The following is a 19,853-nucleotide window of genomic DNA, read 5'->3' on the forward strand; positions in this document are numbered from 1 at the left end:
GCATTGCTAACTAATCTATTTAATACTTGAAAGGAGATCCTAATTAAGACAGCCCTTGTTCACTTTCTCGAGAAGCATGAGAAGAACTCTATTTAGCGCAAAATAAATTACAAAAACAGTTTCTTACTCGCATCAGATTAAATTTACCTCTAGAATTATTTGTACTGCCCTCTCTTCATTCTCCCACAGGACTTCTTGCCCAACAAGAACACCCAATAAAATGGATCTATACACATTTTAGAGGAGTGAAGTCACTTACACCTTACCTTAATGTAATTGTTCTTATCATTATCAGTGGAAGAAATAGAACTAAAACTCTGATTGGCTCTGATCCTCATAAAATTGTAATACCTATCAATAAATTTCAATTTGAGAATGCATTACAAACTTCCACCGATTTTCAAATAGCCTTTCTAGAATATTTTGGAGAAATTTCATTCCATTATCCATCTAGCAAGCTATGGAATTTTTTCAAAAATACTGAATTTATTATTTCCCACATTGTCAGCTCACAGCCTATACCACAAGCTGAAGTTTTTTATATAGATGGAACTAAAAATGCCAAAGCCTCATTCTGATCTCTCAAAGAATATAAAGTCTTTTACACTAAGTTCCATTCTGCTCAACAAAACGAATTACATGCTCTTATTCAAGTTATTTGCCTACATCCTTACCCCATTAATATAGTCTCTGATTCCTTATATTCAGTTTTTGTATTAAAAAATATAGAAACCTCTATTATAAATTACAATCAACCTATTATTCAACAACTTTTTTCAGAATTACAATCCATTATTAGAAACCACACTTCTCCCATTTATATTACCCATATTCGGGCACATTCCTCCCTTGCTGGTCCCATGACTCATGGTAATGAACAGGCTGATAAACTTGTTTCTTTTGCTACTCTGGAAGAACAACATGCTTTGCTGCACAAAAATGCTGGTTCCCTACACCAACTATGGAAAATCCCATACCACCAGGCTAAAGAAATTATTAATAATTGCTGTACTTGTAAGCCCCTACATCTTCGGCCCGTTGCACAAGGTGCTAATCCTTGGGGACTGCAACCTAATGAACTATGGCAGATGGATGTAACTCATTGTCCTAAACTTTCTCCATCTTCCTTCCTACATGTCTGCATCAACACCAATTCTTCTTTTATATGGGCCACACCTCTTCACAGTGAAGCTACACATCACGTTATAACTCACTTATTAGCCTGCTTTGCTATAATGGGAACTCCTAGCTCTATTAAAACAGACAATGACCCTGCCTACACTTCAGGATATTTCAAACAATTTTTACAATTCTTTTCTATTAAACATATTACCGGCATTCCTTATAATCCACAAGCGCAAGGCATAGTCGAATGAGCACATCACACACTAAAATTACAAATAAAGAAATTAAAAAGAGGAAAATACATAGGAACATTGCTATCTTCCTCATCTAAAACAGACTTTACTAAATTCCAACATAAGATATTTTCTAAACCTACAACTATTGTTAATACGGCTTTATTTGTTTTAAATTTTTTAAACTTACCACAAGGAGATATCTTGACTACAGCAGAAAAACATTTCAAAGAATTGAAAGATTCTTCTCTTCCTCTGCCCATTTGGTACCAAGATGGGTTAAATAAACAATGGAAACCTGGGAAATTAATCTTACAGGGAAAGGGGTATGCTTGTATTTCCCCAGATGGATCCAACGAGCTCACATGGCTTCCTCTTCGGAAGATCCGAGCCAGCTGGGGGCCCCAGCCTTCAAGATAGAGAAGAGACAACAAAAACCCAGGAAGAAGAAATTCCAATACGGGCCATGACAGCTTTAAAAATCTCCAGAAACTCCACTCTCGGCGACATCAACCTTGATCTCCCCTCTTGGGGACAAATAAAAACACTCACTAATCAAGCTGAAAATCTGGTTTCTCAACAGGGAATGCCTCGGAATCCTGAAAATGTTTTCGTTGTTCTGCTTGCTTTGCTTGCTTGCACCTCTCCCGCTCAAGCTAAATCAATAAATCACACTTACTGGGCTCACATACCAACCCCCTTTACTTCAGATCCTAGATTGGACGGAGAGAGGACCAATCGTATTAACTAATGACTCCACACATATGCCTTCTCCCTAGAGCTTTAAAGGGCCCTCACACCCTGAAGAAGAAGGGAAACTAATTAATATCTCTTTAGGTTATGAAGTCCTTCCTTTATGTATGGGCCCAGCAGAATCATGTATAAATGTTAGTCGACAAACTTGGGCTTTCGTCTTGCCTCCAAGAAAGGATTTTTGGACACTGCTTGGATTATTTACTGCCCTTTCTTTGTCGGTGAACCATATTTAGACTACTGAAACTTTAGGGAAAGAATTAGGGAAAGAACAAAGAACAACATGCCAAGGGTTTACTAATAAGAACTTTAAATATATTCCTGTTCATTGGGACAAATGTCAGGCCAAATCAGGAAAATTAATGTTTCTAGCCAATCATACAATTGTTGATTGGGGACCCCACGGTATGTGATTATCTAACTACTCAGATGATATTAACAGCACTGTATGTGATTACATTACTCGAGTGGCACGGAAGGTGACCGATACTACAATAGGGCATCACCATGACAGAGGACTTCTTGGATGGCATGACAGTGGAATGGCCCCCTCCTCGTCCTAGAATCGTCCTCGATAAACAGACTGGGCCTGAACAATGGGATATATGGAAGCTTGCTGCAAGCACTGAGGAACTTGGGACTTGGACCAGACATTTCACAAGGACCAATCGTAGACATAGCAATTATTTCTTTCGCTATAATCAATCATATTTTATACAAGCCTGTGTTCCATTTCCTTTTGTTGTAGCTATAGGAAAGTTACAATTCAATAAGACTTTACGTTCTGTAACTTGCATAAATTGCAGATTATATACTTGTCTTAACTCCTCTATTTCCTTGAGATATGACTCTCTTTTGATTCTTCAATCGTGACATAGTCTATGGTTACCAATAAATCTCCAGCAGCTCTGGGAAGAAGGTCCCGTGGCTGGACTTGCTTCCCGGTTGCTTACTAAATTGCTCCGGCAATCTAAGCGATTCATTAGATGGCTGATGTGTAGTATTTTGGGATTAATAGCTATTTGCACCACTGCTGCTGTCACTGGTGTTGCTTTACAAACCTCTATTCAGACACATGATTTTATTCAAAATTGGACTAAAGATGCCCATACTATATGGGCCACTCAGACTCAGACAGATGAGGAAATTCAAGAAGAAATACAGGAACTGAGAACAGCCATCAAATGGGTTGGAGATCAATTAACAGATGTACAAAAACAGGTGATGCTAAAATGTGATTGGAATTCTACTCAATTTTGTGTTACTCCTGTTCATTTCAATAATAGTGCCTACAACTGGGAAAAATTCAAGTTTCATTTACAAAACATACATGATAATGCCTCTCTGAATGTACAATTATTACAAAAAGAAATATTTGAAACCTTTTCTAATAATCTGCCCTCTTCCATTAATATGGAAACTTTAGCTAAACAATTAGTTGATCAATTATCTGGGCTAGATCCACATGGATGGTTTCAAAGCCTTACTCATAGCATTGGGTCTGGAGCCATAATTTTGGTGATTGTCTTAACAATTATATTTGTTGTCTACCATTGCCTTCATGCAAAGATTGTCAAAACTAAACAAACTTTAATGGTCAGAACTCTTCTTACAAATATTATAAAAAAATAAGGGGGAATTGTCAGGGAGTGTTTGATGGGAGGATGCCTACATGCTGTCTCTCATGAGTCCTTTGTCCCTCTTCAAGCGGAACAGTATGGTGCTCCCAGAGACTGAGGTCATTGTGTGAGGCAGGCTTGGGTCTCTTTTAGTAAACATTCTCTTTTTGACAAAATTGCTTAGTCTTGCTCCCCCTTCATGAGATATGGATTGTCTCCTGAACTTGTGACTAGGATTACCCTTTGTTCCCTTGGTAACAGTTACTGTATGTTTGGCTTTCTGATCTCTATCATTCCCGAAAGAAGTTTCTTGTACCACAGCCTATATATACTCATAGAAAAATCGTTAAAGCACCTTTGCTTCATCAGAGCTTAGGTCCCCGGGTCTTTTTTTTGTCTCTCTCTCTCTCTCTTTTTCTGGCTGACTCTCTGGAGCGTGGAGACCCATAATGCTCACTTTCCTGCCCGGGCTTCTAAGACCCTCTCGAGAAGGCACTTTGTGCCTTCACCCCCTCGAGAGGGCGCCTGGTGACTTCGTGAGTGATGCAAGTCCTGTGTCAAGGGCTTAACTGGTGCTCTGTGTAAACCAGGGGCTATCAGCCTCTTTCTCTCTTTTAGTTTCTTATCGTCGACTCCGTACCACCAGGTTCCAGTCCATTAAAGGACCCCAACAGTAACACTGTACAGGAGGCAGTGATCAAGACCATCCCCAAGAAAAAGAAGTACAAAAAGGAAAACTGGTTGTCTGAGGAGGCCTTACAAATAACTGAGAAAAGAAGATAAGTAAAAGGCAAAGGAGAAAAGGAAAGATATACCCATCTGCATGCAGAGTTCCAAAGAATAGCAAAGAGAGATAAGAAAACCTTCCTCAGTGATCAATGCAAAGAAACAGAGGTAAACAACAATAAAAGCAACAACATGGAAAAGACTAGAGATCTCTTCAAGAAAATTAGAGATACCAAAGGACCATTTCATGTAAAGATGGGTAGAATAAAGGACAGAAACAGTATGGACCTAACAGAAGCAGAAGATATTAAGAAGAGGTGGCAAGAATACAAAGAACTATATATAAAAAAGATAACCATGATGGTGTGATCACTGACCTAGAGCCTGATATCCCAGAGTGCAACGTCAAGTGGGCCTTAGGAAGCATCACTATGAACAAAGATAGTGGATGTGATGGAAATCCAGATGAGCTATTTCAAATCCTAAAACATGATGCTGTGAAAGTGCTGCACTCAATATGCCAGCAAATTTGGAAAACTCAGGAATGGCCACAAGACTGGAAAAATTCAGTTTCCATTCCAAACTCAAAGAAAGGCAGTGCCAAAGAATTTCCAAACTACTGCATAATTGCACTCATTTCACATGGAGCAAAGTAATGCTCAAAATTCTCCAAGCTAGGTTTCAACAGTACATGAACTGAGAACTTCCAGATATTGAAGCTGGATTTAGAAGAGACAGAGGAAGCAGAGAACAAATTGCCAACATCTGCTGGCTCACAGAGAAAGCAAGAGAATTCCAGAAAAACATCTCCTCCTGCTTCACTGACTATGCTAAAGCCTTTGACTGTGTGGATCACAACCAACTGTAAAAAGTTCTTAAGGAGATGGGAATACCAGACCATCTCACCTGCTTCTTGAGAAATCTGTATGCAGGTCAGGAAGCAACAGTTAGAAACAGACATGGAACAATGGACTGGTTCCAAATTGGGAAAGGAGTACATCAAGACTGTATTTTGTCATCCTGCTTATTTAACTTATAGGCAGAGTACATCATGCAAACTGCCAGGTTGGATGAAGCACAAGCTGGAAACAAGACTGCTGGGAGAAGTATCAATAAGCTCAGATATGCTCAGATATACCACCCTAATGGCAGAAAGTGAACAAAACCTAAAGAGCTTCTTGATGAAGGTAAAAGAGGAGAGTGAAAAAGCTGGCTTAAAACTCAACATTCAGAAAACCAAGATCATAGCATTTGGTCCCATAACTTCAAGGCAAATAGATGGGGAAACAATGGAAACAGTGACAGACTTTCTTTTCTTGGGCTCCAAAATGACTGCAGATGGTGACTGCAGCCATGGAATTAAAAGATGCTTGATCCTTAGAAGAAAAGCTACTACAAACCTAGACAGTGTGTTAAAAAGCAGAGAGACATTACTTTGTCTGCAAAGGTCTGTATAGTCAAAGCTCTGGTTTTTCCAGTAATCATGTACAGATGTGACAGCTGGGATCATAAAGAAGGCTGAACATCAAAGAATTGATGCTTCTGAACTGTGATTTTGGAGCAGACTCTTGAGAGTCCCTTAGACTGCAAGGAGATCAAACCTGTCAATTCTAAAGGAAATCAACTCTGAATATTCATTGGAAGGTCTGATGCTAAAGCTGAAGCTCCAATACTTTGGCCACCTGATGTGAAGAGCCGACTCATTGGAAAAGACCGTGATGCTGGAAAAGATGGAAGACAGGAGAAGGGAACAACAAAGGATGAGACGGTTAGACAGCATCACTGACTCAATGGACATGAGTTTGAGTAAGCTTCAGGAGAGGGTGAAGGACAAGGAAGCCTGGGGTGCTGCAGTTCATGGGGTTGCAAATTGTGGAACATGATTGAGCAACTGAACAACAACAAAATTTTATTAAGGTATGTCTTAGGACTATTCTAGGTACGTTTTCCCAGGTTTCTAGTAGTCTATTTGAATATGTGAAACAGGTCTTCTTTAATTTTTGCAGTTTTAAGATGATCAGAAGTTAAAGAAACAGAAAGACAAAAATTGAACAAATTAAGTCAAAAGGCTGGTTCTTTGAAAAAATTCACAAAAAAGGCAAATCACTGACTAATCTAATCAACAAACAAGTGGGAGAAATCGCAACTACACAAAATAAGAAATGATAAGGGAGAAGCAATCATTGAAACAAGGTGTATTATCTTAAAAGGCTATTTTTTGCACAACTTGCTACAAATACATTTGGAAGAGAAGAATAAATAATTTCTTGGGAAAATACAACTTATTAAAATATATCCTGGTAGAGACAGAAAATATAAACAGAAAAATTTCCACATAAGCAGCAAAAAATAGCAAGTTTGCCTAAGCAGTAGAATGAGCACCTCTAAAATTTTAATCTAGATTCACAGATGGTTGAAGTTTTGCAACCATGCTTTATTTTTCTCTATATAAAGCCTTCTTAACCATTAACTATTCTAAATTCAAATATCATGACCCATTACTCCAAATACGCCAGCATTCTATCTTCGAAGAATAAAAATGTGGTCACACTCAAGGAAATTATACCTGATAATATATTATATGTTATACTGGCCATTCATGAAGAGCAGCATCTCTGAAAATATCACATGCTTTCCACTTATATAAATCTCTTCCTTTAACTGTAAAATTCTCCAAAGGCAGAGTGTTTAATGAAACTGGTTTAATAAAAAATTTTTCTTTAAAAAATTTCCATACATTCTGAAATTTATCCATATGTTTCTTTGACTTGTTTTTTCACTGTTTCCTAAATTCACCCACACTGTTGCACATAGACATATATCGAAAAGACCACTGTGAAAATATACTGTAATTTACATACTGATTCCCCTATTTGATGGATAGTCTGGTTGACTATCTAGTTTTTCTATTATTATGAACAATACAGACATTCCTCTATACAGCTGGTGTCGACTTGGAAGTGTCTCTAAAACAATGCTACTCAAAAGTGGAGAGTTGCATATCAATGCCTGTCAATATGAGGTATGTAACAAGTAGGTGATAAGATAAATACACAGAGGGCAACCATTTAGAAACTTTCACATCAATCCCAAGAGTTTTAGTGAGGTAGACATGAAGAATCAACTGAATACATTCAAACTATATAGTTTGACAAGTTCTGACACAATAATATATATCAACAGATTTATTTCTGGGCTCTGTAGTTTGATCAACTCCTCTATGTGTCCTTGAGGCTAACACCACAGTCTTGTTTACCATAACTTTATAGTAACTCTTGAAATCAGGCAGTTGTTACCCTACAACTTAGCTTCTATTTTTTGAAGCTGTTACTCTAGCTCCTCTGACTCCTCTGAACTTCTATATGAAGTTAGGAATCAGCTAGTCAATTACTCTAAGAAAGCCTGTTGGGACTTAGATTGGAGTTGTTCTGAATCTACAAACCTTTTAACTGAGGAAAATGTTCATCATATTGAGCACTTGGATAATGACCATGTATAAAAGAATATATGTCAATACATGAGGCTATTTCTCTCCAGTTATTTAGGTATTAAATTGCTCTCTGCAATGGTCTATAATGTTCAGTGAGGTCTTTCACATCTTTGCTAGATAGGTCAGCAAAAAAATATTTTTCATGCTATTGCAAATAAAACTGATTTTTGTATGCTGACTTTTATCTTGCAACCTACATGCACTTAAAAATTCTAGCCATTTTTTTATGATTCTATATAATTATCTTTTTGTGAATAGATAGTTCTACTTCTTTTTCCACTACTGCCTCCTTTTCTTTTTCTTCCCTGATTATACTAGCCAGATTACATTATTTTACTGAGTATGAGTGGACTACCTGTCTTGTTCCTGATATTGTTTAGGAAATTATTCAGTTTTAAAATATTAAGCACAACATTAGCTGGTTTTCAATAAGAGGCCTTTTGTCTTATTTTCATTGAGAGCCTTAATCTGGAATGAAAGCTGAATTTTGTCAAATGTTTTTCTTTTATCTATTGAGATCATCATACAAGCTTTTCTTTTATTTTTTTTTAATGTAGGTTTCCATGTTACTCTGTCCATACATCTCACCCACTCCTCCCCTCTCCCCATGTCCATAAGTCTATTTTCTATGTCTGTTTCTCCACTGTTGCCCTGTAAATAAATTATTCACTACCATTTTTCTAGATTCTGTATATATGTGTTACAATATCTTTCTCTTTCTGACTCACTTAACTCTGTATAATAGGTTCTAGGTTCATCCACCTCATTAGAACTGACTCAAATACGCTCCTTTTTATGGCTGAGTAATATTCCATTGTGTATATATACCACAATTTCTTTATCCATTCATCTGTCGATGGACATCTAGGTTGCCTCCATGTTCTAGCTATTGTAAATAATGCTGCAATGAACAATGTGAACATGTGTCTCTTTCAATTTTGGTTTCCTCAGGGTATATGCCTAGGATTGTGATTGTTGGGTCATATAGTGGTTTTATTCCTAGTTTTTTAAGGAATCTCCATACTGTCTTCCATAGTGGCTGTATCAATTTACATTCCCACCAACAGTGCAAAAGAGTTCCTTTTTTTCCACACCCTCTCCAACATTCTTTGAAGACTTTTTGATGAGGGCCATTCTGACTGGTGTGAGGTGATTGTAGTTTTGATGAGCGTTTTTTCATGTGTTTGTTAGCCATCTATATCTGTTCTTTGGAGAAATGTCTGTTTAGGTCTTTTTCCCACTTTTTGACTGGGTTATTTGTTTTTCTGGTATTGAGTTAGTTGTATGAGCTGCTTGTATATTTTGGAAATTAATTCTTTGTCAGTTGCTTCATTTGCTATTATTTTCTCCCATTCTTGAGGGCTGTCTTTTCATCTTGCTTATAGTTTCCTTTGCTGTGCAAAAGCTTTTAAGTATAATCAGGTCCCACTTATTTACTTTTGTTTTTATTTCCATTACTCTAGGAGGTAGGTCATAGAGGATCTTGCTTTGATTTATGTCATCGAGTGTTCTGCCTATGTTTTCCTCTAAGAGTCTTATAGTTTCTGGTCTTACATTTAGGTCTTTAATCCATCTTGAGCTTATCTTTGTGTATGTATTAGAAAGTGTTCTAATTTCATTCTTTTAACATGCCACTATCCAGTTTTCCCAGCACCATTTATTAAAGAAGCAGTCTTTGCCCCATTGTATATTCTTGCCTCCTTTGTCAAAAATAAGGTACCGATGGGTACATGGGTTTATTCCTGAGCTTTCTATCTTGTTCCATTGGTCTATATTTCTGTTTTTGTGTCAGTACCATACTGTCTTGATGAGTGTAGGTTTGTAGCATAGTCTGAAGTCAGGAAGCTTGATTCCTCCAGCTCCATTCTTCTTTCTCAAGACTGCTTTGGCTATTCGAGGTCTTTTGTGTTTCCATATGAATTGTGAAAGGTTTTGTTCTAGTTCTGTGAAAAATGCCATTGGTAATTTGATAGGGTTTGCATTAAATCTGTAGATTGCATTTGGTAGTATAGTCATTTTCACAATATTGATTCTTCCTGCCCAGGAACATGGACTATCTCTCCATCTATTTATGTCATCTTTGATTTCTTTCATTAGTGTCTTATAATTTTCTGTGTACATTTCTTTCAACTCCTTAGGTAAGTTTATTCCTAGATGTTTAAGTCTTTCTGTTGCAATGGTGAATGGAACTGATTCCTTAATTGCTCTTTCTGATTTTTCACTGTTAGTATGTAGAAATGCAAATGATGTCTGTGTATTGATTTTGTATCCTGCAACTTTGCTAAGTTCACTGATTAGCTCTAGTAATTTTCTGATACTATCTTTAGGGTTTTCTATGTATAGTACCATGTCATCTGCAAACTGAGAGCTTTACTTCTTCTTTTCTGATCTGGATTCCTTTTATTTCTTTCTCTTCTCTGATTGCTTTAGCTAGGATTTCCAGAACTATGTTGCATAATAGTTGTGAAAGTGGACACCCTTGTCTTGTTCCTGATCTGAGGGGGAATGCTTTCAGTTTTTCACCATTGAGAATAATGTTTGCTGTAGGCTTACCATATACATGGGCTTCCCTTATGGCTCAGCTGGTAAAGAATCCACCTGCAATGTGGCAGACCTGAGTTTGATCCCTGGGTTGGGATCTAGATCCCCTGGAGAAGGGAAAGGCTACCCACTCCAGTATTCTGGCCTGGAGAATTCCATGGACTATGGGGTCGCAAAGAGTCAGACACGACTGAACAACTTTCAGTTTCACTTTCACTATCACATATATGGCCTTTACTATGTTGAGGTAGGTTCCTTCTATGCCCATTTTTTAAAGAGTTTTAATCATAAATAGGTGCTAAATTTTGTCAAAGGCTTTTTGTGCGTTTATTGAGATGATCATGTGGTTTTTGTTTTTTTTTTTTTCGGGGATAAAGGTCTTTATTCAACAAAGTTATCTCACTCAGTAACAAAAGAATAGGAGGTAATAATTCCCCTAAAGGTCTGAAGCAGTGTCCACCCCTGGCAGCAGGAAGCATGACCTGCTGACATATCAGCTGCAGCTCAGAGCCTCTGGTAGCCACTTAAAGGTCATAGTTGGGGTTCTTCTGAAGGATAACAAAACCTTCTAGAATAGGGGTGACGGGAAGAAACTCCTCAGTGGCCAATTCTGCCTGCTCCCCGTGAGCCAACAACACTGGGGTTGTGTGTGTCTGGAACCCTGTGATGGTCTTAGGCTTGCCAGCCTGGCCCACCACATCCACTGCCTGGCCCACACGGACAGACACTGGCAATGGCCGCAGCTCCTCATCAAATGTGACCAGCATTCGGGGCTGCATGGCAGCCACCAGTCCATATAATACATAGTGCGACTTGCCTAGGATGATGTTGCGGACATCCAGGAAAGAGACAAGCACAGTGAGCAGCCCAGCCACGGCCACTTGACTCATAAGCTGCCGGTCACTGTGGTAGGGGCAGAGGGTGAGTGTGCCTTTCCCTAAATGTGTCAGACCCTGTGCCAAGCACACCATGAAGAGGTTGTTGGGGTCCTTGGCATGATACTGGGCTAACTGGCGAAGCATCGCAGCCAGACGGGCATTATTGGTACCACTACCCACCATGCCCATGGCAAAGATGGAGTTATAGGACACTTCTGGGTCAGCATCATGAGAGAATTTGCTTAGGGTATCCAGGATGTTGAGTCGTGGATTTGAAACAGAGATTAAGGCCAGTGCTAAAGGCACAGCCCTTCGGAGCGTAGGCTCCCCGTATCTCAGCAGGTGGCCAAAGGTTCGTAGTGCCATCTCTGCACCAATCTCCTCCCCCATAGCAATAAGGGCAATCCCCAATACAGCCACTCCCTGATGTGCTCCCATGTCGGCAGGGGCTTCCTTCTTGTCCTTGTCCTTCTTTTCCTTCTTGTCTTTGTCTTCCTCTTTTTCCTTGGAGTCAAAGTGCTCACTGCATATGTGGAGTAGCTGCTGCACCTTCAGTACATTCCCAGAGCCTGCATAGGCACACACATCCACAAGTGTGTTTGCAAAACTGCGGAATGGCTCAGACACAACCTCCAGCGCGGCCAGGATGGCCTCGATGGCCTCTCCCTTGCCCAGGTGGTTGAGGCCCAGTCCAAGAGGAAGCCAACGGGCGTAAGTGTCCTTGAGCTCAGTCTCTGACTTCTCCTTGATGGTCTGAAGGATAGTGGAAGTGACATCGCCATTGCAGGATCCCACTGCTATCATTCCACAGGCCAGAGCTGTAACACCTGCCACCTCCATACTGGACTTGGAGTCTCCCATCACAGGTAGCAGCAGGGTGAGAACATCTTCACGATTGGAGCCAGCATAGGCCAAGCCAAGCCCAAAGATGGAACCAAGTCTCATGGTGTTGCTGTTGTGGAGGACATAGTCTGAGAGCAGTGCCAGGGCAGGGTCACACTCATTCCGGACACCAGAGTTCACAATGCCACAGGCCAGGAGAGCTCCTGACTTGATATAGTCCTCAGAAGAGTACAGGTACTTGTCAATCTGGGTAAGGCCACCATCCATATCCCACAGCAGAATCATGCCAAGAGATGCAGCTGCACTCAACATTCCATGGTCCTTGTTCTTGTAAAGCCATTTGTTGCCATCATCCGTCAGCAGCTTGTCTTGACCAAAGGCAGCATTCACAAAGCCGTTCACAAAAGAGGAGGCCAGGTTCATACGGGCAGAGTCCACCTGAGAGCCACTGCCCCCAAACCTGTTGTTCTCTAGGTGGGTTTTATAGATGTCATCAGGCACCTTGGGCTCCATGATGTCCAGCTCTCGAGCTAAAGCCAAGAAGTTGCTGTTGAGCTGCACATTGGACATGATCTCTGTCAGGTCTTCATACTCTTCCACATCTTCACTCAGCTCTAAGAACACCCCATGCCGGCCCAGCATGAATGCCATTTGTTTCTGTACAACCACGTCCTTGCAGGAGGTGAAAATATCTTCTACCAGCTCCATGTCATTGAGCATCAGTGCCAATCTCAGAGCTTCAGGGAAGCAACTAAACTTCCGGAACACACCCAGGGCACAACGCAGTAGGGCAGAGTTCTCAGGCTCGGGCACATAATTCACACAACTGGTAAGACAGAGGCAAACCTTTGCATAGGCATTCTCATCAATGTCTTTCTCCAGCATATCCACCTGTTCAATTTCCATGAGCAGGTCGCAGGCCTCATGTTCTGCATTGTGGGCCATGTTGTAGGGGACAATCTCCTTTACCAGGGTCAGCAGTGGCTCCCGCTGTGTCTTCTCTGCATCATCCAGCTCCTGCCACTCCTTAGCCACTTCTCCTGCGAGATGGCTGACATACTCATGACCCCATGATGCCAATTCCTCCTGGGAGCCCACAAGACGGTATTTGAGGCACTCACGCTCCCCGCTCATGGTCATGGCCAAAACAGAGATGATGTCAGCAGCAAAACGCTTATTCTCCCCAGGGGCCATGTTCTCATAGATCTCCTTCAGTTTGCCATAGTGTGGACGCAGAAATTTGAGAGGTTTGGGTACTGAAGTCATGGAAGTTGTAGAAGAACGAATCTGCCTCCGCAGTTCCTCCAGGGCTGGTCGGTACAGGGAAGTGTCCTTCTCCCCCAGTCGTTCCACGAGCATCTCCAGTTCATCCTGAAGTTGTTTGTCCTCCTCAGACAGCTCCTGCTCTTTGTCCTTGTCCCTGGCATTCCGCCGCTCCTTGCCGCTCGGCTTCTCGTCCCCGCCGCCAGGAGACGTCGCCGGGGGCTGCTGGGGCTGCACGGGTGCCTTGCCACCCTCCTCCATCTCCGCCGCCACTGCCGATCTTGTGGTTTTTATCTTTCGGTTTGTTCATATGATGTATCACATTGATTGATTTCCGTACATTGAAGAATCCTTGCATCCCTGGAATAAACCCAACTTGATCATGGTGTATGAGATTTTTGATGTGTTGCTGAATTCTGTTTGCTAAAATTTTGTTGAGGATTTTTACATCTATGTTCATCAGTGATATTGGCCTGTAGTATTCTTTTTTGTGTTGTGTTTGTCTTGTTTTGGAATCAGGATGATGGTGGCATCGTAGAATGAGTTTGGAAGTGTTCTTTCCTCTGCAATTGTTTGAGAGTTTTAGAAGCATAGCCATTAGCTCTTCTCTAAATGTTTGATAGAATTCTCCTGTGAAGCCATCTGGTCCCGGCTCTTTTTGTTTTTTGGGAGATTTTTTATGACAGCTTCAATTTCAGGGCTTGTAATTGGGTTGTTCATAATTTCTATGTCTTCCTGGTTCAGTCTTGGAAGATTGAACTTTCATAAGAATCTGTCCATTTCTTCCAGGTTATTCATTTTATTGCCATGTAATTGTTCATAATAATCTCTTATAATCCTTTGTATTTATGCATTGTCTGTTGTAACCTCTCCTTTTTCATTTCAAATTTTGTTGATTTGATTCTTCTCTCGTTTTTTTCTTTATGAGTCTGGCTAAGGGTTTGTCAGTTTTGTTTATCTTCTCAAAGAACCAGTTTTTAGTTATATTAATCTTTACTATTGCTTTTTTCATTTCTTTCTGCTTGAATCTTTATTATTTCTTTCCTTCTACTAACTTTGGGGTTATATTCTTCTTCTTTTTTCCAGTTGCTTTAGGTTAATGTTAGGTTGTCTATTTGATGTTTTTCTTGTTTCCTGAGGTAGGATTGTATTGCTATAAACTTCCCTCTTAGAACTGCTTTTGCTGCATCCCATAGGCTTTGAGTTGTTGTGCTTTCATTGTCATTTGTTTCTAGAAATCTTTTGATTTCCCTTTTGATTTCTTCAGTACACTTATTTTAGAAATGTGTTGTTCAATCTCCACGTGTTTGTGTTTCTTACAGTTTTTTTCTTATAATTGATATCTAGTCTCATAGCATTGTGGTCAGAGAAGATGCTTGATACAATTTCACTTTTCTTAAATTTACTGAGGTTTGAGATGTGGTCTATCCTAGAGAATGTTCCATGTGCACTTGAGAAGAAGGTGCATTCTTCTGCATTTGGATGGAATGTCCTGAAGATATCAATGAGATCCATCTCATCTAATGAATCATTTAAGACTTGTGTTTATTAATTTTATATTTTGGTTTGAGTGGGGTGTTAAAGTCTCCTACTATTATTGTGTTACTGTCAATTTCTCCTTTTGTGTCTGTTAGTGTTTTTTTAATATACTGAGGTGCTCCTATGTTGGGTGCATAGATATTTACAATTGTTATGTCTTCCTCTTGAATTGAGCCCTTGATCATTATGTAGTGTTCTTCCTTATCTCTTGTAATCTTCTTTATTTTAAGGTCTATTTTATCTGATATGAGGATTGCTACTCCACCTTTCTTTTGCTTCCCATTTCCATGGAATATATTTTTTCCATCCTCTCACCTTCAGTGTGTATGTGTCTCGAGGTCTAAAGTGGGTTTCCTGTAGACAGCATATATATGGGTCTTGTTTTTTTATACATCCAGCCAGAGCATGTCTTTTGTTGGAGCATTTAATCCATTTACATTTATTTTTTTTCTATTTACATTTAAAGTAATTATTGATATATATGTTCCTATTGCCATTTTCTAATTGTTTGGGGTTGATTTTGTAGATCTTTTTTCTGCTGTTGTATTTCTTGACTATATAAGTCTGTTTAACATTTGTTGTAAAGCTGGTTTGGTGGTACTGAATTCTCTTTTGCTTGTCTGAAAAACGTTTTATTTCTGCATCAATTGTGAATCAGGTCTTTGCTGGGTATAGTAATCTTGGTTGTAGATTTTTCCCTTTTAGTACTTTAAATATATCCTGCCATTCCCTTCTGGCCTGAAGTTTCTGCTGAAAGATCAGCTGTTAAGTGTATGGGATTTCCCTTGTATGTTACTTCTTGCTTTTCCCTTGGTGCTTTTAATATTCTTTCTTTGTGTTTAGTCTTTGTTAGTTTGATTAGTATGTGTCTTGGCATGTTTCTCCTTGGGTTTATCCTGTATTCTTTGTGCCTCTTGGGCTTGATTGACTATTTCCTTTTCCATGCTAGGGAAATTTTCAACTATAATCTCTTCAAAAAATTTCTTATACCCTTTCTTTTTCTCTTCTTCTGGGACCCCTATAATTCAAATGTTGGTGTGTTTGATATGGTCCCAGAGGTCTCTGAGACTGTCCTCAGCTCTTTTCATTCTTTTTTACTTTATTTTGCTCTTCAGAAAATATTTCCACCATTTTATCTTCCAGCTCACTGATTCATTCTTCTGCTTCAGATATTCTGCTACTGATTCCTTCTAGGGTACTTTTAATTTCAGTAATTGTGTTGTTTGTCTCTGCATGTTTATTCTTTAATTCTTCTAGGTCTTTGTTAATTGATTCTTGTAATTTCTCCATTTTGTTTTCAAGGTTTTTGATCATCTTTACTATCATTATTCTGAATTCTTTTTCAGGTAGTTTGCCTATTTCTTCTTCATTTATTTGGACTTCTGTGTTTCTAGTTTGTTCCTTCATTTGTGTCGTGTTTCTCTGCCTTTTCATTATCTTTTTTTAACTTATTGTGTTTGAGGTCTTCTTTTCCCAGGCTTCAAGGCTGAATTCTTTCTTCCTTTTGGTTTCTGCCCTCCTAAGGTTGGGGCTTCCCTGGTGGCTCAGATGGTAAAGCGTCTGCCTGTAGTGTGGGAGACCCGGGTTCGATCCCTGGGTTGGAAAGATCCCCTGGAGAAGGAAATGGCAACGCACTCCAGTACTCTTGCCTGGAAAATTCCATGGCCTGAGGAGCCTGGTAGGCTATAGTCCATAGGGTTGCAAAGAGTCAGACACGACTGAGCGACTTCACAGGTCACAAGGTTGGTCCAGTGGTTTGTGTAAGCTAGGGTAAGATTTGTGCTGAGTTTTTGTTTGTTTGTTTTTCCTCTGATGGGCAAGGCTGAGTGAGGTGGTAATCCTGTCTGCTGATGGTTGGGTTTGTATTTTTCTTTTGTTTGTTGTTTAAATGAGGCATATGTGGTTGGGTGATGCTGGGTCTTATATTCAAGTGGTTTCCTTTCTGTGAGTTCTTACTATTTGATACTCCCTAGCGTTAGTTCTCTGGTAGTCTAGGGTCTTGGGAGTCAGCTCCCACTCCAAAGGCTCAGGGCTTGATCTCTTTCAGGAAAACTTAATTGATCCACAAATCTAACTGACATTTGAAAATGCATGCTCCTGTTATGGCTCACAGATGATGTCAGGCTCTGTCCACCAGAATTCTCCAAATAAAAGTCTTGCTTGGCCAACAGGAAGTAAACAATCAGGAAATAGAGATCAGCTGAGCTCTGCCTCACCTGAGCTTCAGGATAAACAGCAAATACAGTACAATAGTCCAATGGTCTCTTTGATAATCTTTCCTGTCTTCACCAAGTATCTGGAAATTTTAGGACACAGTCAAGGCAGTACTCAGATGAATATTTATAGCTATAAACACCTGTGGCACAGGAGGGCTCCCCAGCTCCTACTCCGTGAATCCTCTTTCTCCTCCTCCCCTCCTCTTTCTCTCTCCCTCAGTCTCTGCCGGGCACGCATGGTGCCAGTTGGTCCTGACCTGACCAGAAAGAGAACAGGGTGGGAGGGGGTGGTGGCAGCAGTGATCAGCAGCCACTGAGATTGCTTCCATAATTTCTCTTTTTGATAGCCTGTTGTTAGTGTATAGAAATGAAACAGATTTCTGTATATTAATTTTGTATCCTGCAACTTTACCAAATTCATTGATAAGCTCTAACAGCTTTTTGGCAGCACCTTTAGAATTTTCCATGTGTAGTATTATGTCATCTGCAAACAGTGATAGTTTTGCTTCTTCCTTTCCAATTTATATTCTTTATATTTCTTTTTTTTGTCTGCTATGACTAGGACTTCCAATACTATGTTGAATAAAAGCGATGGGAGAGTCGGCATCCCTGTCTTGTTCCTGATCTTAGAGGAAATGCTTTTAGCTTTTTACCACTGAATAATGATGTTAGCTGTTGCATTATCATGTATGATTCACCATACACAGTCTGCTGAGAGTTTTACTGTAAATGGATATAGAATTTTGTCAAAAGCATTCTGCACCAAATGAAATAAATCTATCTCTATAATGTTTTGCAACACTTTGAGAAGGGTAAGTGTTAACGCCTCTCTAAACATTTTGTAGTATTCACCTGTGAAGTCATCTGGTCCTGGACTTTTGCTTTTTATGATTTAAAAAAAAATACTGATTCAATTTCATTACTGGTAGGTACAAAATATTATCTAAAGTATCTATTTGTTTTTAAATTATAAGACATACAAAGAAACAGGAAAATTCCACCTATGCTGGGGAAATAGCAAACAATAGAAACTGTTTGTGAGAGGATCCAGATATGGGACTTAGCAGGCCTTACAGCAGCTATTAGAAATATGTTCAAAAACTACCAAGCTTAAGGAAGCAAATATTAGTATGAAGGCAGATCATCACATAGAGAGTAAGAATAAAGAGACAAATAAAAATTCTAGGTTTGAAAATTATAATAACTGCAACAGAAATTCACTGGAAGGATTCAATAGTAGATTGGTGCTTACAGGAAGAAGAATTAGTGAAAAGTGAAGAGAGCTCAACCAACAAAATGCAATCTAAGGAACAGAGAAAGAAAATATAAAGAATAAAGCCTCAAATAAGTGAAGGACACCACTAACTGCATTAACATTCATAATGGAAGTACCAGAAGGAAAGGAAAAAGACCAAGGAGCAAAAAAAGTATTCAATGAAATGATGGCAAAAATTTGGCAAATGTAAAGAAAAACATTAATCTGCAAATTCAACAAGATGAACTCCAAGTGGGATAAACAGAGAGATGCATCATAGCAAAAATATTTAAGAAACAAAGACAAAACTTTAAAATCAACAAGAGAAACACAACTATTAACATACAAGAAACTCCAGTAAGATTAACACTTGACTTCCCATCTGAAACAACAGAGTCCAGGAGGTGGGATGACATTTTCAGTATGCTGGGGGAAAATGTGTTCTAGTTCTAACTTTTTAGCAGGACCTCCATACTGTTTTCCATAGTGGTTGAACCAATTTGCATCTTAACCAATGGTGTACAAGGGTTCCCTTTTCTCAACATTCTCACCAACATGTTATTATCTCTTATCTTCTTGATGCCAGCCATTCCAACTGGTGTGACATGGTATCTCACTGTGCTTTTGATTTGCATTTCCCTGATGATTAGTGATGCTATCTTTTCAGGTTCCTGTGGGCATTAAAAATACTATTTCTATAACTCATTAAGATGCATTATTTTTCCATTACTATACTCTCAGCTGTTAAGAATACAGTAACTACTCAAAAATTATTTGAGTCAAAAAAATGAATTATGAAAGAATAGCTAATAACAGCATGAATACAGAGCAATGGAGGCTGTAAGCTGAGCAACTGAAGCTGCTTTGAGAATTATAGAGTAACTAAGGAAAACAACAATAAAATGAGGTGGGCAAAAATTGGATTACCGGCAAATATAAGAATGATAAATATTCAAAAAGTGAATCAAAAAAAGAACATTTTTAATAACAGTGGTATCTGGAGACTTCATTCAAAAATTAGTATTTTAATAAATGACCCAATCAAAAAATGGGCCAAAGAACTAAACAGACATTTCTCCAAAGAAGACATACAGATGGCTAACAAACACATGAAAAGATGCTCAACATCACTCATTATCAGAGAAATGCAAATCAAAACCACAATGAGGTACCATTACACGCCTGTCAGGATGGCTGCTATCCAAAAGTCTACAAGCAATAAATGCTGGAGAGGGTGTGGAGAAAAGGGAACCCTCTTACACTGTTGGTGGGAATGCAAACTAGTACAGCCGCTATGGAAAACAGTGTAGAGATTTCTTAAAAAACTGGAAATAGAACTGCCATATGACCCAGCAATCCCACTTCTGGGCAT

At 39.3% G+C, this 19,853-nt stretch overlaps 2 protein-coding genes across 2 annotated transcripts in view; both read right to left on the reverse strand.

Moving 5' to 3' along the window:
- Positions 1 to 19,853, reverse strand: part of LOC133069931 (zinc finger protein 33B-like) — a 61,594-nt gene that overhangs the window by 17,013 nt on the left and 24,728 nt on the right. The gene's annotated exons all lie outside the window — the stretch shown is intronic.
- LOC133069930 (26S proteasome non-ATPase regulatory subunit 2-like) lies at positions 10,842 to 13,741 on the reverse strand. The gene has a single exon (XM_061161367.1). The coding sequence runs from the start codon at positions 13,730 to 13,732 to the stop codon at positions 11,012 to 11,014; it is 2,721 nt and encodes a 906-aa protein (XP_061017350.1). The 5' UTR covers positions 13,733 to 13,741; the 3' UTR covers positions 10,842 to 11,011.

This window comes from Dama dama, chromosome 15 (genome assembly GCF_033118175.1).
Source record: "Dama dama isolate Ldn47 chromosome 15, ASM3311817v1, whole genome shotgun sequence".
NCBI classification, from domain to species: domain Eukaryota; kingdom Metazoa; phylum Chordata; class Mammalia; order Artiodactyla; family Cervidae; genus Dama; species Dama dama.

Excerpts from the sequence above, each read along its gene's own strand:
- LOC133069930 (XM_061161367.1), bottom strand. The coding sequence starts at position 13,732 with ATGGAGGAGGGTGGCAAGGCACCCGTGCAGCCCCAGCAGCCCCCGGCG.